Source organism: Lissotriton vulgaris, chromosome 6, assembly GCF_964263255.1.
Source record: "Lissotriton vulgaris chromosome 6, aLisVul1.2, whole genome shotgun sequence".
Taxonomy (NCBI): Eukaryota; Metazoa; Chordata; class Amphibia; order Caudata; family Salamandridae; genus Lissotriton; species Lissotriton vulgaris.
In genome coordinates this window covers 1,109,036,380-1,109,056,414 of record NC_141694.1, presented here as the reverse complement: position 1 = coordinate 1,109,056,414, position 20,035 = coordinate 1,109,036,380, and the positions used below count along the sequence as shown (strand labels likewise).

Below are 20,035 nucleotides of genomic sequence, written 5' to 3'. Positions count from 1 at the left end.
TCCAGTCTGACGCCTGGGGATATTCTAAGGTAAGGAATCTATCACTAACGTGTCTCTTTCAGATACACTGGTCAATAATATCTCTTGTGCTTTTAATTGCATTTTGTAAACTCGCTTTCTAAAATAGGTTTTGCTAAAGTTGGATTAAATTCCCTCTAGTACCGCTAGATGGCAGTGCAACATGCAGAATAGCACATGAATCGCTCCTGTTTGTCAGATATTGCCGCAGTTGATACAAACTATGAGCAATGAGAAAATATAAACACACGCACAAGGGGAAGGCTATTTAAATCATAGAACAAGTAACTGACCCATTAACGGAGTTCATTGAAGTTACGAGTGTATGCAATTGATGAGAAAAGATCTGTTATTATTAGGCATCTCTTTTTCATGAATGAGTCATGAGATTAATTAGCTATAAGAAAGCTATGTGTGTATTTGGGAACTGCTTTGAGCATTAATTTACAAGGTTGAATTTCATCCTGGCCTGTGGTTAAAAGTGATTCAAGTGTGACAATATCCTCAGCAGGAATTCACTTGATGCTTTGCCTCCCAGTGCTTCCTGACAACCTTCAAAAATTGCAGCAACTAGAAATGATTTGCCTTTTCTTTGTCAGAGTTCCTGACATTTCTGCACTTTAGGGACACACAGATTTCTAATTATTCTTGCATATAGTAACCCACACTTTTTAAAGAAAGTGTGACCTGCAACGAGCAGCCCAGGTCATATTTAGTGGGGTTTCCTACTAGTCCCACTTTTGCTTCTGTATGAAGATCCCTCAGTTACCGGTAGCGCCGTTTGGGATCACTGTCTTTCTTCAATATATTTTTCTATGTTGCTTGTGCGATTTGTTTTACCAACACCAACTTGTACAAAGATTGGGACTTATGCATTGTATAGATGCCTCTGTACTCGGGCTTACATTCCCCCCACCCAACCAAAAAAAAGTAATATAATGGGGAGCCACGGCTAAAAGCTAATAGGTCAAGGGAGCCATGGGCCAAAAGAGTTTGGGAACCACTGCCATATGTGGTGGTCCTAACTAATGTCCCTACTTCACAACAAGAGGCAGACGAATCATGGGAGATGCTTAGGAACAAGTCGTTGCATTGGCTTGGGCCCTGGGGTCGCCGCTGGTGGTAGATCCAAGAATGTTAGGTGTCTCTCCACCGAGTTTTCTTTCCCGTGCCGTAAAACGTTGGCTGGATCTATGGCGATAGTGGATGAGGGTGACATGAGATTTACGTTAGAGGTGGGTTGGACAGAGATATTAGAAACAGTCAGTAGTTGATCGCGGCTGCAAATAACATGCTGGATATTTAGGCACCACTGGTTGTTCAAAGGGTCATCCGGGTTACCAGTTTGAGCTGTGATTAACCCTTTGCCGGGAACATGTATGTTGTCTAAGCACTTTGACAGCGACTCCTCCATTAAGCCAATTCTATGTGTCAGGTGATTTAAACTTTCCCTAAGAAAGATATCTAGGGCTTCTACTTTGGTTTTTAGCTTTATCATTCGTTCTGTGTGCGTGCATTAGCACTATCATCAATTTTCCCGCTTTAACAAAATGCCGTTTAGATGGTATTTTATCCTTTTTATTAATCTTTCTATGGTTTTTAAGCGGTGACTCCCTATCCGTTAAGTCTATTTCCCCTGTGATATATGTAGGAATGTCTGGGTTCCAAGCCCGCTTGATTAACGGTTGAGTATCGATCTCAAGATCACTACCTGATATATTGTGAGATGTATGTATAATACAACTGTTTTCCACTTGAGTGCACCTTGGAGCTGCGATGGGTGGAACGGCCCCCCTCGCTTAATTTATTTTATTTATTTATTTTGTGATTTATAGAGCGCCTGGTGACCCGTGGGCATCCCCGCGCTGTAAAATTGTGAGATCCAGGAGAGGAAGACCGGGAGAACTATTTGGGGAACAGGAAGGTTTTTCGTTTTTTTCGGAAGAGGGCGTGACAAGGTTCCAGACGCAAATTGCGAGGAAGTGCGTTCCATCCTGCGGAGGCTTTGACCGAGAAGCGACGGCCACCGGTGCGAGCCTTCTTAAATTTAGGAACTATGGCCAGATGTTCGCCGTCAGAGCGAAGGATTCTGGGGGCTTTGTAGGGGATGACCATGTCTTTCAGGGCGGCTGGACCAACACCGTTGATGAGTTTATGGGTGGTGCACAAGGCTTTAAACTCTACTCGCTGGCGAACAGGAAGCCAGTGCAGAGCCTTGAGGGCAGGTTTGGCAGAGGCTCTGGGAGGGAGGTTCATAATGAGCCTCGCCGCAGCGTTTTGTGCACGTTGGAGTTTGGCCAGGGTGAATTCAGGTGCGCCGAGGTAGACGGCGTTACTGTAGTCAAGCCGGGCTAAGATGAGCCCTTGCACCAATAGTTTCCTGGATAGGGGGGGAAGGAGAGGGAGAATCTTGCGAATTGACCGCAGGAGGCCAAAGCATGTTCCAGCGGTTTTGGCTGCCTGGGTCTTCATGGAGAGGTCAGGTTCCGGCCAGACTCCTAGTGTTTTAATTTCTTTTTTTGGTGTGGGGATATCACCAAAGGCGTCCGGCCAAACTGATGGAGGGATGGAGGACCATTTATTGCCCAGAAGCATGATTTCGGTTTTTGCACCATTCAGCTTCAGGGAGGATTCGCACATCCAGGTGTGAATATCCTGGAGACAGTTCAGCAGGCTGTCTGGGTGTTTATCCAGGTGAGAAAGAGAGACGACAAGTTGAGTGTCGTCTGCATAGTTTCCTATTTTTATCCCGTACGGGGTCACGACATCTTCAAGGGGGGCCATGTAAACATTAAACAGGGTGGGACTAAGCGAAGACCCCTGAGGAACTCCACTTGTGAGTGGGAGTGGGTCTGAGCGTGAGTTGCCGTCCCACACCTGAAATGAGCGACCGGATAAGAAGGAGTCAATCCATGCATGTGCAGTTCCCACAATTCCTGCCCTGGCCAGGCGATGGAGAAGGACACGGTGATCCACCGTATCAAAGGCGGCACTGAGATCCAGGAGGATCACTGCCACTGATCCTCCTGAATCCAGGATGCACCTTGCCTCCTCGATGACGGAGAGGAGGGCAGTGTCCGTGCCCTGGCCGGGCCGGAATCCTGTTTGGGATTGACGCAGGATTTTGTTAGTCTCAAGGAATTGGGAAAGTTGCACATTCACTAATTTCTCAGCCATCTTGCTGATACAAGGAAGGAGCGATATGGGTCTGTAGTTGGCCATGTCGTCCGGGTTCAGTTGGGGCTTTTTCAACAGGGCCTTGACAACAGCGTTCTTCCAGTTGGGAGGCACTGTGCCTTGGGAGAGAGAGGTGTTAATGAGATCCCTGATGATGGGGGCTATGCTGGGAGACACAGTTTTTAAAAGTCTAGCCGGGGCCGGGTCAAGGGGAGATCCGCTTTTCATTTTGGCCAGCGTGGAGGTGACCTCAGTGAGGGAGACTGCTCTGAAGGAGGGCAGCCGCGGGCTGTTAGGGCAGGCCTCTATATCAGCGTGATTATGAAGGCTGATAGTAGGGAGGGAGTCCAGTATCCGCTAAATTTTTGAGTCGAAATAGGTGGCAAGGTCCTTACTTCTATCCGGGGGAGGGGGGTAAGCAGCGGATGCCATAGGGATATTAAGTAGTTCTTTGACTATCAGGTAAGATTCTTTTGCAGAATTAGTGGCATTTTTTATTCTATTATCATAGAATGCGGCCTTGGCTAGTTTTAGGGCCGATTTGTAGCGTCTTACCGAGCTGTGGTAAATGTCTTTATTACTATGGAGCCAGTCCTCTCTCCACTGTCTCTCAGCCTTTTTGCACTCTTTGCGGAGGGCTCGGAGTTCAGAAGTGTACCATGGGGCATGGCCCTTTATCCTGTTTTTGTTCTCACGATTTTTTATGGGGATGATACTGTCAAGGGAGGAGGAGATCCATTCTCTGAATTGGATATCAGCGATGGAAGAGTCCTCCACGAGACTAGGGGTCGAGGAGTCCAGAGCTTTGGACCAGTCCTCCACCGAGAGTCTGGCCCACGATCTGTCTCTGGTGAAGGTAGTAGGTTTTTGAGGTTTCTTGAATGCCCCAGGAAGGTGGATCGTGACCAAAAAATGGTCCGTCCACGGGAGTGGTTGGGAATTTATGAATTGGAGAGAGGGGATGTTAGAAAACACCGGGTCAAGTAGGTGCCCTTTCGTATGTGTTGGACCGGTATTGGCAAGGAGAAGGCCATAGGCCGCCAGGTCACAAATTAGGTCGGATGCTCCTATATCAAGTGGATCATCGAAGTGTATGTTTAGGTCTCCTGTTATTAGGAAGTTAGATGTCAGGTGGGCCGAGGACGAAACAGTTTCCAAAAGGGCGGTCGCGAAGGGGCCGAAGTGGCCGGGTGGCCGATACACCAAGAGGCCTGACAGGGAGCTAGTCGAGGATAGCTGGATCGTGAAGAGGCAACTCTCTGATTCCTGGGTCGCAATCTCATTGATTCGACAGGTCCCTGTGGATGATGGCTAATCCACCTCCTCTACCTAAGGGGCGTGGTTGAGACATGATAAGGAAGCCCGGGGGTAAGGCCAGTACTATGTCCGAATTGGAATGCTCAGTGATCCACTTTTCAGTAAGGAAAAGTATGTCCAGATTGAGGTCGACAATGAGATGATTAATGAGCAGGGCATGCTTAGGAAGCGATCTGCAATTGAGTGTCGAGATTTTAAGGACAGGGGGTGGAACAGAGGGTTTAGGAAGGAGTAGCTTTCCTGGTTTGCAGTTGTTACAGCTGGTAAAAGAACCATTGGGATCATGCATTACATGACATGTACTGTTTTTAGTGGGTCTGAGGCTAAGAAGCTCTCTACGAGAGTAGCTTACCTTTGTGGCGGCAGGGACAGGCATAGAGTCTGGCCCTAGGCCCGGCCGTGCGCGGACGGGCGCAGACGGGCTTGCTTAATGTATGTGCTATGGCTGTTTCTCCCCCTGAGCCTATGTGTATTGGTTTCATTGCCTCTTCTATAGTAGTTATCTGGCGCTCTATGGCCCAATCCGCTCCTGTTAAATAACTAAGCAGGGTCTGACATTGCTGGATCCCTAATTGGGGCTGCTTCTTGTTCGACGCGCTCAACGTTTTTCTCTTCCCCATGGTTATATTCCCCCGGGTGATTAGCAGTGTCAGCCTTTGGTGAAATTTCCTTTCCGTTATCAGATATGCTTAATTGCTATATATGACAACTTATATGTTTTGTAAAGTATAATCGACACATACAAAAGCAAGCTCCCTACTAATTCTGGTGAGGCACGCTGGGGTCAAAATCACAGTACCTTTTCGGGGCAAATGTTAGGGCCGTGGCCCAGTCCAGGCTCTTTCGGTCTGTGACGGGCGAGGACGGGCCTGCCCTTGGCCCGGACACGCGTGTGCGTCCCGGGAGCTCCTGGAAACCTTTAACGATGTCTCCTGGCACTCTGATGATGCTGGCGGCTGCGCAACGGCACCGGGCACCGCAAAGGACCCTGGGGAGTGTAGTTCTTCCTCCCGCTGCACTCCCGGTCCGCTCCTCCGTCCCTCAACCTCTGGCTCCAAGAGTAGGTAAAGATGGCTGCACTTGGGCACGTAAGGAGCAGCAGGCGTTGCAGGAGGTTTTGTCGAGTTCGGGATATAGGCACAGATTACAGACCTGGTGGAGATCGGTATAGGAGTACTTGGCACAGCACCTACAACAGTGTTGTTCCATCACAGGAAAGACATGCTTGCCATGGAGAAAGCGAACAGGGGGTCCCTGAATGGAAAAGCCCTAACTGGGGAGCCGAAGTCACCTGGAGAGATAACTGCAGTTGTGCTGATCCGGAACTCCGTCGCACATGTCCGAAACCAACAGCGGGGAAAAGATTTTTTATGGAGAAGATGCGCATGCACATTACCAATAATAGGTGGCACTGTACCTTGTGCCTTGAGAAAACTTCTTAATGCAAAACAACTTGCACACTTCCAAACCCAACACTAGATGGCAGGAGTATGCACAGCATGAGTATATACAGCGACAAATGCCTGTTTCTGTTAACATCAGAAGTATTTTCTTTTGCAAAACCAGACTGAACACAAGGAAGTGCTTCCTTGGAGTCCACATAATTATTTTGGTTTTCTGTAACGCAATTCCTTAGAGTGGTCTGCTTTCACTTTTGATCAATGCCAGAGGAAGGATAAATCTTACACCACCTTCCTTCCACTAGTAATCAACAAAAGCCCTATCCAAGTGACGTAGAATGTGTCAGTACTTAAATAACAGAATAGTCTCTAGGTCCTGATAACTGTTATCGTGCCCTGTATACTGTAATCCTGCTAAGGGGGTAAATCACTGCAATACGTCCTGAGTTCCTTAAAAACAAAACCAACAAGCCAAAGCCTCCTTGACAGTTACACAGAACAAACCCACAGATTGTCTGACACCATTAGTCAATATCAAAGGTCCACCTCGTCAGTTTGGACAGATTCTGTGTAGAAAAAATGTGATAGAACTGAATGACGCCTCACGGAAACACCACCAACGGGGTAACTGGTATGCAATCTCCAGACAGGACCCCTGTCTCATCATCGGTTGTCATCCGGTTCATAAAAGAAAATAGAAAATGTGTGTCCAAAGCAACAAACCAAAACAGTGTGTGAAAGAGTGGAAGCAGAGAAAGTCTGCTAGTGACAATCAAACACTTCTCTGTATAGTTTGATTCATAGAAAATGGGTGTCTGCTGTAAGAATAAAAAGGCTGGTAGCTATTCATGCACACCATTACCTATTACCAACATGTTTCACTGCCAAATCAATTCCGGCAGATTCATCAGGGCCGCACAGTTTGCTGGCACACCACTGTTTGACACTTGTTCTATGTTAACTGTCAAAGAAAGAGGCATAAGCAAATAGTTAAACACATGTACTATCACCCTAAAAGGCTACATGTGTGTGTGTGATACTGTATAAGCATAGAATACCTATACGCAGCCTGCTTTCTCATACCAGCTGCTGTGGAATCCACAAATGGGGGATAGAAGTATACTCCTACAGTGAGAATCCAGCGTCACATAAATTGTGCATCATCAATCCAGAGGCAAAAGTAGCACACAGATATGGTTTCAGCAATGTCTATATCTCATACAGTCTCCATCTGCACAAAACAGCCGTACTTTCAGACATTAGTCGAAACTGAAAAGCGCCCGATTCACGCTCTCATCGTGTAGGTATGCATAAAGATTGTCACGTGCAATTCGGAGCCTTTCTATTGCGTCGAACGCTTTCCCCAATGATGTATAGAATGTACAGGGAGCGCTCGTATTGAAGCTATCTTCGGTCATACACTTAAAACGTGAACAACGCTGCCGAGCAGTTCAGACTCTGCTCACTCAACTACCCTATCATTAAAAAAAAAACTTGCCTAGTTCCAAGGTTCACGTCTAGTCATCATGACCACAAGCATCGTATGAACCAAAGCTCGCGTCTCAATTCCCAATCTCACTGGCGTGTACTCCACCAACCGTCTGCAAGGATCACAAACAGCCCCTTGGTAACCATACATCTCACCGTTACGTGTCCAGACGAGCACGTTGTCTCGTTCCTCAACCACCGGCTGAATGAGCCGCGTACAAGTACCTGTGCGCGGCGTTCAATTGCTCGCGCGTGTAGGTCATGTGATGCCGTCGCCCGCGCATAGCGGCCATCTTAAGCTAGTCAATTCTGGCATCATTATAATACAGTTGGCAATCATTTCAATTAATATACATGCCTGCCGTGATGTATGTGACTCGTTTTTCGATTATGTCGATGTTTTTAATCCTGCCAGTACTATGCTATGGTTACGGTATATCGCTGTCAAAAAGGGGCAATAAGTGTCATCCTGAGCTATCAGCTGGGTCAGATCCCCCGCTGCATTTATTTGGCCATATAGTGTTGACTAAGTAAGGACTAGAGGCACTCATACCCCCGTGTAGTGGCCATCTTAGCTAGTCAATTCTGGCATCATTATAATACAGTGGGCAATCATTACAATTAGATGTTCTTAATCCTGTCAGTCCTATGCTATGGTTTAGGTGCATCGCTGTCAAAATGAGGCGATAAGTGTCATCCTGGGCTATCAACTGGGTCAGAACCCCCGCTGCAGTGATTTGGCCATATGGTGTCAGCTGAGTAAGGACTGGTGGTACCCATACCCCGGCAAACAAAATGGAGTAAAATTGGCCATATGGTGTCGGTTGAGTAAGGACTAGAGGTACCCCTACCGCGGCAAGCAAAAGTCACGCTAGGTACTACTAGGAACCCAATTCATATGGCGTACACATATTATTGAAATGTCACTGGTGAATAAGTCTTTCCATAAAGTTGCTAACATAAATGCGGTATATACATCAAATGCCCCATATGTAGCTGGACATTAATCATACCTCTAGCAAAATGTCATGTAGCTATATCCCACCCTGATATTATGCGATCAAGTGCACCATGATATGGTGTCAAGTATATCAAGGATGGATAGCGTACTTGTTATATACAGAGTGGTAAAATTCACCATGGACTGGACGATACCAAAGAGCAAAGAAAAAGGAGGCCCTCCCTCATTAGAGTCTAATCCTGTTCCACTCAATAATTTCATTCAGCCCAACTTGGTCCGTCTTCTCTCTATAAATCCAACGTACTTCTTCGGAGAGAAGAATATTGTCAATGTTTTGTGGGTTCCCTTTTACTTTTTCAAGAACCGTCCACGAAAAAGTGTGCTTTTCATTGAAACAGTGTTGAACCAACTTAGTCGTCAATTTCCTTCTTTGACAGTTAACATAGAACAAGTGTCCAACAGTGGTGTGGCAGCAATCTGCCGGAATTGATTTGGCAGTGAAACATGTTGGTAATAGGTAATGGTGTGCATGAATAGCTACCAGCCTTTTTATTCTTACAGCAGACACCCATTCTCTATGAATAAAACTATACAGAGAAGTGTTTGTTGTTTTTAACGCACTTTTTTGATTGTCACTAGCAGACTTTCTCTGCTTCCACTCTTTCACACACTGTTTTGGTTTGTTGCTTTGGACACACATTTTCTATTTTCTTTTATGAATCGGATGACAACCGATGATGAGACAGGGGTCCTGTCTGGAGATTACATACCAGTTACCCCGTTGGTGGTGTTTCCGTGAGGCTTCATTCGGTTCTATCACATTTTTTCTACACAGAATCTGTCCAAACTGACGAGGTGGACCTTTGATATTGACTAATGGTGTCAGACAATTGTGTAGGTTTGTTCTGTGTAACTGTCAAGGAGGCGTTGGCTTGTTGGTTTTGTTTTTAAGGAACTCAGGACGTATTGCAGTGATTAACCCCCTTAGCAGGATTACAGTATACAGGGGACGATAACAGTTATCAGGACCTAGAGACTGTTCTGTTATTTAAGTACTGACACATTCTACGTCACTTGGATAGGGCTTTTGTTGATTACTAGTGTTTGAGTGGAGGGCGGCCCGGTCCGTTATTTCACTCTAAGCTCCTATTTTTGATAGACCACCTTCCTTCCCCCAAGACCGGTCAGCACAGAAAAATGACAGCAGCACAGAAAAGGGGACCATGTAAGCTTTCCAGGGTTGTCTCCCCAAAGCGAATTGCTGCTCAGGGATTGCAACAGGCCCCTTTCCGGCAGAAGGCAGACAGTCTTCTATAATTTATAAACGGAGCAGAATCTCAAGCAAGGTCTTTATAATATTTTCAAGAAGCTTCCATTCTGAAACATCTACCGTTAATAATGCCCCATATGAACAGAATGAGAGGAGCTCCCTATCCAAACGTAAAAAGAAAGCTATGAAGCAATTCAGACTCAAAGTTATGTCTTTGGTTTAACATTAAGTATTATTATGCCCTACCTTGACCTTTTGATTGACCCAGATCTACGAGAATAGGATCTAGACCTGCGTGAATATCTTGACCAGCGAAGAGATACAGATCTGGACCTGCGAGAGAGAGACTGTGTTCTAGGTAGAAGAAAAAAAAAACAGTATGCATCTACAAGATTGAAATTGACAGCAAAGAACAAAAAACAAGGAAAAACAAACATCTGAAAAATACATAGGACAGCTTTGTGCAATTAGGACATCAGTTTATGCTTCTTCTGGCAAACCTATTTCAGGAGAAACATTTACAAAATTAATTAAAAACAGTGCCCACAACTTCTTACTACTAAAAATAGGAACACCAGGCGAAGAAGTCAAGCTTATGTAATATTTCATTGCGTTACAGTTTTCATTAAAAAAAATATTATTGAAGAAAAAGGAAGGAGAATCTTTCTTGAGTGGTAACCATCCAACTTAAAGGTGGAACTTAAACTGAAAGGTTCATTCAAAGAAAAAGTATTTGCATGTTAAAGAGAAGAATAAACTTTAGTGCAAATTTACATTTGTGGTAATGAATGTCTATCACTTGGTGAAAACTATACACAGTGACTTACTTACTCTTGTAAATAAGCGACTCTCGAATATTCATGTGATTCTTTGTGATCCTCAAAAAAGATAGACATCTACAGCAAATAGGAATAACCCTACAAGAACCAAATTCCACAATGGGGCTATGTGAATAAGACAATGTCTTTTTAGGGAGGGGAAATTATGCTGCTTGGGTTTTAAAACAGCAGCCCCATTAGTATCATAAGGTATTTGCAAAGAGGAAAAAAATTATATTCCCAGCCATATAACAATCTGTAAATAAATACTGGCAAATATATGAATAAGATCTGCAAAGTTGCTCTATGGAATATGACAGACAACACTTTGAACTATGAAATGAGGTTGACGGCACACATCGGAAAGGAAAAAAACTCACCTCCTTCCAGGGCTCCTGCTGCGTGAACGAGAATATCTTCTTCCTCTTGGTCTTGAACGTGATCGTGACCTAGACCTGATGTGTTAAGTTGGGAAAAAGCTGGGTCACAATAGCATTGAACGCCTTTATCATCATTTAGTACCACTCATAAATCTGATGCTCATTTAACTGTAAATTATGTGCCAGTGCGAATAGACAGGACATAACCACCCACTACCTTGAATGAAAAACACTGTCAAACAGACAAGGAAAAATTTGCTGAAGTATTTCGTATACCTAACAAGCAACTATGTCTACAATTGACAAACCAAGTCAATGCAATAAAACTGAATAAATGCCATGACCCTTTATAAAACAAGATGCATCTTATTCAAACTGAAAATTAAGAAAGTTTAAAATACGTATAATAACCAACATTAACTGCTATATCTAGCACTGGCAATTTGTTAAGACACTTGCATTCAAGATTTTCATTAAGATGCAAGCAACTATAGTTCTCATAACTATAAAAAGGTTCCCAGGTGGAAGTCAACTGGGTTTATTAGCTATGATTTAGTGGCTAAAACACCTGACTTGGAAATATGTAAAAAGAAAAACAAGACGGGTTAACACAAAATGCACATTTCATACAAAAAATAAAACACTTGTAATTTGTAGTTAAAATAAACCTTGCAAGTTTGCAGGTCGACCCTCTTTGGTTCAAGGTCTAGGAGATCTAGAAGGATCTATCAGTCGATCGCTGCGTCTATTGTAGATGTTTTCTTCAATCTAGCGACGATCAGACGATCATACTGACAGCCAAATGAAATCGGGTGAGACTTGATCGACGCAGGAAGATTTTTCTAGGTGGGAATGTGGTCAATCTGGTGTTCCTCTTTCTAAACCGTAGGGGGGATCAATTGAAAGCCAAATGTAATGCGTAATGGTGGTCACAGTCCCAATTTTTCTGGCCTCTAATGAATCTTAAAGGTGAAGCTACATGTAGAAGGCTCGAGGGGATCTGGGCTCATGCTGATCACCCCAAGGTATAGCAGAATCTTAATGGTCGGATTTGCAAGGCGCCTCAGCATGAAATCTTAAGGCTTGCGACATTCTGAATCAAGTTGACTGACTCAAGCGAAGAAACCTGAAAGGTTTTGATCAGGTAATTATTAATATTTAAGCACGTATAAAATAAATCCAAAAACAAAATGTAAAATGTAAAATACACCAAAAACAGTTAAAACAAGTTACATTTTGGCCACATGAAATAAAATACTTCCTTAAATTACCCCAAATGCTGTAATTTTAAATTCCCCGAACTTGCCTACAGTTGTTTTTTAGATTAACAAGCCTCCACAGTGCACTGTGCAGTAGAGAGAATTTTGCTGATAGAAGTTGACAAAATAACTACAAACATATTTCCATACATTCTCAATAGAAAATCTGGTAAAGAAACATCTGGCACAGAGACCATTTTCAGGGCACAAACCTCTATATTCTCAGTCTACCGCAAAAGACATTTGCAAAAAGAAAAAAGCCAGTTTGTTAGGGGGTGAAATTCAGCCACAATCCCATTTCTCATCCAGTACACCAACCAAGTTACAGAATACCCCATGGATCTGCTAGACAGACCTCTGCCTCGTCTGCTTCAAAGCACACCCTTACCTACCCAGAGATGTGTAGTTAACCATGGGACCAAAAAAAGCACTGCAACATGCATAAGAACTGTTTAAAGAGGAACTACCATTCACCAAATAAAATACATAAATACATGAAACACCCCCTCCGTACATCACAGAGACGAGAAAAAGCACTTTGAAGTCTGTGGATTACACATCTGTACTCACAAAGCGGGTGAACGTCCCAGCATACCTGGCACACAACAGGGTATTAAATACCACTAAGTGCTTTTCCTGTTCTCTGGAACCTTTGGCATATAGAGAAATACTGATAGGTCAGGTATGTGGGGGACAAAGGAGGGGAATTTTGTCTGTATGCTGTACATAACATTTCACAGAGTAAATGGCCACAAGTAGCAGAGACTTAGACTGAAAGGCTGAACTGCAGAAATTAATTGTTGGGTTGATATACAAAGATACAATGCCTAATGGAATCCAACGTCAGTGGAGCGGGGGCTGTGAAGAGGAAAGTTGCACATGGAGAAAAAATAATGGAATTGCCAGAGAATTAATGAGCTTGTGTGGCATGCAAGGGTAACAATACGAGGGCAACAAAAAAAGGGGTGGCTGGGAAATCAGCTTGAGAAAATAAATAACTCCCCGACCTGAAAGAACCTGAACATTTAGTCTACAAAGGATTCCTCACTAACGGATGTATGTTATAGACTAACTGGCAAAAAGTGGTTAGGCAAACTTCAACATATAAAACCGCAGTTGTGTAATTAAAGCATACACTGGGGAAAAAGTTGCAAGGGGGAGGAAATGAGGAACACACATGGCTAATACTCAGAAACAAACCAAAAAGATCTTTCAAATGAAGCATTAGAGATAAAAGAATTCAGCAAATGACAGCTGAATGTGAATAAAAAGGAATATGGCCGTTTTCCTAATACTGTTTGGACAAAAGGGGTAGTGAGTGGAGGTTGACAAGATATTAATAACCATGACACCACGAGTAAGTGTGCTGTTATTGTACTACCTCAAATTGAAAGTAATAAACGATGCCACATTAATAGTATATCCCCTTCTAGAAAGTCAAACATCATACTAAGACTCTCACTATTAAAAAAAAACTAGCACATGACCACATATCTTAAAAAGCTTAACCGTAAAATAAATCTATATATAAACCATACCTGCTCCTTCTATGGCGGGTACTGTAACGATGGCAGTCATAGGCATAGTGGCCTTTTTCTCCACACTCATAGCACCTGTCAGCAGGATCAAAGGGTCGTCTTGGAGGGGGATGATCATATCGAGAGCGACGGGGCATACCAGTCGAATGTTCGACCCGTATTCTTGAGCCACAGATCACACTACAGTAATAGAAGACCACACGTCATTCTACACGCAAAAGATGTTTTACAACATACCAAGCAGTGCACACAAAAAACGCAGTCAAAATAGGAAGATAAAGTAATTTCAAAACATAAAGAACATATCTATAAACGAAAACAACGTCGGACAGCTGCAAAAATACTGTGTGGGTTTGAGACTAAAGATTCCACGTGTTGCAAAACGAGCACCAATAATTAACAGAAACACATTGATAACACACCTCAGACTGTAAACTTACTTTCCATCCAAACCACGAACAGCATCTTCTGCATCTCTTGGATCTTCAAATTCCACAAAAGCAAATCCAGGAGGATTCCTTGCTATCCATACAGTCCTCAAAGGCCCATAGTAACTAAAGGCACGTTCCAACTCGCCTTTCCCTGCTCCAGTTGAAAGGTTACCAACATACACCTTGGTCTCTGTTAAAAAACGAAAAAAGTCTGTAAATCGTCAGTCAAGGGACATTTTCCTCTGATATCAAGTTTAGCCTGGTGACAAGACTCAAAAAAACCTTACAGTGCTTCACTTTTGAGCTGCAATACAATTGGCTGCATTTGTAATTGTTGCGGGGAGGGGGGGGGGGGGGGGGGCATCCATTACTTCACTTTATGAAAGACACCATCAAACCAGACCTTCCTCTCTGCCCGCATTGTATTCAGTAGCAGCCGGTCAGAATCCGTGTACGCTTTTTTAAAATAAGTACATTTTTTAGACGCTTAAACAAAAGCACAAGGTGGCAAAGCCATGTAATTGAAAGAAATGTGCCACCTCAATAAGTGTTCCATATAAACAGGATCAGACGGATTTGCGTCCGTTGAGAAGTAAATCAAAAGCACTGTGGCACACTTTTTTCCCCTTAGTAAACATCTATGGGCAACCAAGAAAATCCCAGGCACACCTTAAAAGAGCATACAAATGCAGCGTTCGATGCAAATAACATAATAGAAGTAACAGAGGAAGATGCCCGCATCAAATGCAACAATTTCATCCAGTCCTTTTCTTTTTTAGGTCTCGACTATTACATCCCGCAGGGATAGTTGAGATTATAGTAGGCAGTTCAAAAACTCTAACAAACTTGTTTTCCTTTTGATACTTGTGGAATTCAGTTTCCCAGTTCTAATTCTTGGCAAGCAGTACCAAGATGCAACTTACCAAACGATTAAACAATTTAGAGACGTTTCTTTTTTGTAATTTTCTGGATACTGCCTACCATCAAACTTAAAATACATGGTAATTGCCCCATCTTTGAAACTCTATACACCGTACAGTCTTTCTGGAGAAGACTTGTGACATCTCTCAGTTGAACAAGCATTTGCAATGCAATGGTCTCGGCATCATTAAAGGTAGAGCTATTGGCATTGCTCATGACATTTTTTTTCTTTAAATCAAAAATAAAACTCTGCCCTCACCACTCTGCACTCACCACTCTGCACTCACCACTCTGCACTCACCACTCTGCACTCACCACTCTGCACTCACCACTCTGCACTCACCACTCTGCACTAACTCTGCACTCTGCACTCACCACTCTGCACTCACCACTCTGCACTCACCACTCTGCACTCACCACTCTGCACTCACCACTCTGCACTCACCACCCTGCACTCTGCACTCACCAATCTGCACTCACCACTCTGCACTCACCACTCTGCACTCACCACTCTGCACTCACCACTCTGCACTCACCACTCTGCACTCACCACTCTGCACTCTGCACTCACCACTCTGCACTCACCACTCTGCACTCACCACTCTGCACTCTGCACTCACCACTCTGCACTCACCACTCTGCACTCACCACTCTGCACTCACCACTCTGCACTCACCACTCTGCACTCTGCACTCACCACTCTGCACTCACCACTCTGCACTCACCACTCTGCACTCACCACTCTGCACTCACCACTCTGCACTCACCACTCTGCACTCACCACTCTGCACTCACCACTCACCACTCTGCACTCACCACTCTGCACTCACCACTCTGCACTCACCACTCTGCACTCACCACTCTGCACTCACCACTCTGCACTCACCACTCACCACTCTGCACTCTGCACTCTGCACTCACCACTCTGCACTCACCACTCTGCACTCACCACTCTGCACTCACCACTCTGCACTCACCACTCTGCACTCACCACTCTGCACTCACCATCGTGTTAAGCATGCACTATAATTGACGCCAAAATAGTCACATTATCTCCTAATAAACAAAAAAGCCTTCAAGATGAAATAGCATCCTATGTAAGTGGCGTACAATACAAAGTACGACAAAGTGGGTGTAGATCTTGGTTTCAAAACATGAGCGAGTTAAGTGGGGTGTCTTAGAGCCGAGATTGTCAAATACTTTCCAGTAAAGAGATATATGTATTGATGTGAGTTCTACCGAGCGGTGGGGCGGTTGGGAGGTGCTTAATAGCTTAGTTTTAACCCAAAAATATATTTGCACAGAATGAAGCTATAGATAGCTGAATGAGAGTAAGTTGTAAAGAAGCAGGCCACGTCCTGGTGGTTAAAGTAGGAATATAATAGCAGCTCGATTGGCTTCGAGGTGATTATTGATCATTAGTAATTGTGTAACTATGACAATAATAGTTATCCTAATTCCTGTGCTACCTCATTGACCGTGTTCATTTTTCCCCAGGCTTGCCCTATCACACTCTGCCCATCCTCCCCTTTAGGTCACAACATGCCTCGTCCACCCACTGCAGGACAATGTATTATCACCCGCAGCGTGAAACAGAGTCAGGTTCGAACTAAGTATCAAAGCAGCTGCAGAAAAATATTGGGTTAAAAACAGAAGTTATGATGTGTTCGCGCCAGGCAGCTGATAATGTGTCTTTGCTCTGATCACACCAGAACGGAAACCAATGTGCGCTCTGCCCACGGCTGCTGCGCAGAGGAAACCCCGGCTCATGCGCGGTCTTAATATAAAACAAGCCTACTCATTTCGCGGCCGCCCCGGAAGTCAGGCACGGTCGCCTGTGACGGGGGCGGGGCCACGTTCACACCGGAAGAGGAGGCAGGCGGAGTCGTAGCGTCTCGCGGCCCGGGGCTCCTGTGAGCGGTGTAGAGCCCCGGGGCCGCGCCAGCAGGAGGTTGGGCGCCGCGTGCTGAGGTAAGGTAAGTTCTGGAGCGCGATTGGTGCACTTGTGTGTGTGTATGCTCGTGTGTGCGTGTGTGTATGTATGTGTGCGACGGTGACGGCGGGGGAGGGGGAGGGGGAGGGGGGGCCTCGGTGCACTTGTGTGTGTGCGCGCGTGCGTGTATGAGTCAGGGGTGGTGTCTCTGTATGTATGTATGTGCGTGCGTGCATGGGCGCTTGTGTGTGTGTATGCGCGCTTGTGTGTGTGTATGCGCATGCGTGTGTGGTGCTTGCGCTTCCCAGGAGACAGCGCCTGGCCACAGCGCGCGTTCCAGTTACAAATCGCCTGGAAGGATGCGCGTGGCCAGGACTGTCTCCTGGGACTGCTACTCGCTGACATAAGATCTCGGCGGAGACGCGCTTACGCGCGTCTTTTAGCCGAGACCTAAAAACGAGGGGTCAATTAACAGACCTAAGAGTGACTGTGTGTTTTTATTTAATTCGATGTCAGGACCGGCGGCTCAAATTATGCTTTCTTCCTTCTCTTTATTTTATCAGCAGCCATTTTTAAAACACAATAACAAACTACTTTTCCCATGAACAGCACGGAAATAGGAAAGTTCAGAACACAAGTCCTTCTTTTATGTACGCACTCCGGTCTCCACTTGGTCCTTCTACTCTGTTCACCCTTTCTCTTTCTTCCCAGCTCAGCAGCAAGTTAAGTCGTATTTTAGGTCTTGCATAGGCAGCGCATGCACTGCCTCTACGAAACGTCAAGTAATCTGTATGTGTTGGCTGAAACTCAGCCTATTGCCGGTAGTTTTGTTCTTCCGCTTGCCATTAGTTAACTCTGTAATTTATTTTGTTAGCGGGCTTATCATTGGCTTGCGATCCGATGCAACACTTCCGTTTTGCAGGAAGCAGCACCGACCAACTACAGTTTTGTTCCGCTACTCGGCGTTATCTATTCATGTAGGGACTACTTACTTGTTTCACCGTTCACCACTGCTTGTTTTTAACCATGGCACCTACTAGCGCTGCTTTAATCGCAGTCAGGCACGTGTTTCATATACATAGGTGCTGCGCTTTATTTCAGCACAACACCCCGCGCTCATTATTCCCACCCGTCTCCTTGCTCCTCCCCCCCTCCCGCACTCCCCAGGCTGCACGACACCTTACGCTCGTTATCACACACATCTCTGAAAATTAAGTTTTCACTGCTCCTCTTCTTGCATTTCAAATGTTTCTTTTTTTGGGGGCATTCTTCATTCTTCATTCATTATGATGAAGATTTGTTTGACACTGCCATTCACATGTGTTTGATATACATAGGTGCTGAGCTTTCTTTCAAGCACTGCACCTTTCGCTAGTTATTTTCGCTCCTCTTCCTGCTCCTCCACCACTCCCCCTTCCCCCAGGCTGCCACGGAGCGTGCATGTAGGACAGCCACGCTGTAAATCCACCATATGGCCCATGGCCTCCCAGTGCCCTGCTGTGTTTTTATGGCAGCCACGCACATCTCAGACTGTAAGTTTTCACTGCTCCTCTTCTTGCATTTCAAATGCTTGTTTTTTTTTCATTTCACAAATTTGTATTGGTAGTTTCCAGAACACAGCAAGAAAATATAAAACCATACAATAAAATGGAACATAGGTGACAAAGTAAGTTTAGACGGTCTGGCAGTGAAGAAAATGAAATGGAGGTATTACATCATCATATTACCGTGTACATTAAATAAATGGGGGGAGGTTCGAAATAATACAGACAACAAGAAAGAATATACGCAACAACAGAAAAATAAGCAATAAAAGTGAAGGTGATATGATAGCGGACATTAGTTTTGTGCTAGGTAACTACCCAGGAGTGTTGGGCGTGGTACACATACTAGCCCTCCCCGGACAAGGCCAACTAGAGCTGACAAGAGGCTACTGACTGAGTTTGGCCGTGAGTAAGCACGACCCAAAGACGTAGCTGGCAGAGATTGCAAGTCGGGGAATCATGGGGGTTTGTGTAGGCTGAAGTAATTGTCAAGAGACGTCCACATTTGCCGGCGAGGGGGTCGCCATGGGGTGTTCTGGAGGGAGATGTTGTCAGCACCTCTCAGATATGTGATCCAGTTTAGCCGGCATTTAAAGTAGGCCTTGCTGGTGTCTTTCCAATTATTTAGGATAATTTTCACTCTCGCCGTGAACATGAGGTCAAGTAGGGCCCTATCATCCTCCGACAGTGGAGTAGCTCTGGTAAACCCCAGTCACTAAGGTGGAGAACTCTCTGGATGGGGAGAAGAAAAAAACCTTCGTGATGAAAGCAAATATTTTGTCCCAAAATATCTTAACACAAGTGCAGCTTAGAATTAGGTGTTCAAGGTCGCCATCTTTATCGTTGCAGTTCCAAAATGTGGAGTTGTCCCTGATGTTATGTGCAAAGAGACGCGCCGGCGTCCAGAAGGCTTTGTGGAGCAGCCAAAACTTCGTCTGGGAAAGTGTAGGGCTTATTTTGTGTCTTGTGGCAGATTCCCATGTTTTGGACCATTCCCCTTCTGAAATTGGTAGCGATGAGTAAGCTTACCAATACTGTTGGAGTTCTTTAGTGAGGTTAGAATGCTGTGGGCGAAGCAATTTATAGAGTCTGGAGACCTGGTGACCCAGCGTATTGAGGGCGACTAGATACTGTGGAAGAGATGGAGGATACTTGGATAGTTTTGCTTTGGTGACTGCCGTTTTAATATTTAAAAAGCTATAAAACTCTGCGGCCTCTAGACCACATTTGGTTTGGAGTTCTTTGAAAGAGAGCGGATAGTTATTACAGAACAATTGGAAGGGAAAGAATAACCCTTTGTTGATCTAGATCTCATTCTGGAGAGGCATCCCCTTGTATTTTATAGAGAGGTTGTGCTATAGTGATTCCCATTCAGAGCCTCTTATCTGTCTAGGCAGCCGTTTGTCAATTTTGAGGAGGGCAAGTCTTGTGTTTTTAAAAATGGGAATTGAGCAACATGGCGTGCTCGTTTTAAGCCATACCGGAGTGTAATCAGCCGGTGGTGCTAACCAGTATGAGCCTTGTTTGGCAAGGAAGGCCGTCTGATATAATTTGAAGTCCGCTAAGTTGATCCCAGCCAT

At 44.8% G+C, this 20,035-nt stretch overlaps 1 protein-coding gene across 3 annotated transcripts in view; it reads right to left on the bottom strand.

Moving 5' to 3' along the window:
- Positions 1–20,035, bottom strand: part of LOC147708497 (serine/arginine-rich splicing factor 7-like) — a 352,259-nt gene that overhangs the window by 255,466 nt on the left and 76,758 nt on the right. For 2 of the 3 annotated variants that reach the window (XM_086925352.1, XM_086925354.1), the window contains exons 2-5: positions 14,067–14,247; positions 13,627–13,809; positions 10,830–10,904; positions 9,878–9,985 (exon numbers count right to left, since the gene is read on the bottom strand). In XM_086925352.1, coding sequence (XP_086781478.1) covers positions 9,878–9,985; positions 10,830–10,904; positions 13,627–13,809; positions 14,067–14,247 — 547 coding nt within the window. The remainder of the gene's footprint in view (positions 1–9,877; positions 9,986–10,829; positions 10,905–13,626; positions 13,810–14,066; positions 14,248–20,035) is intronic. The other variant, XM_086925353.1, reaches the window with a different exon arrangement.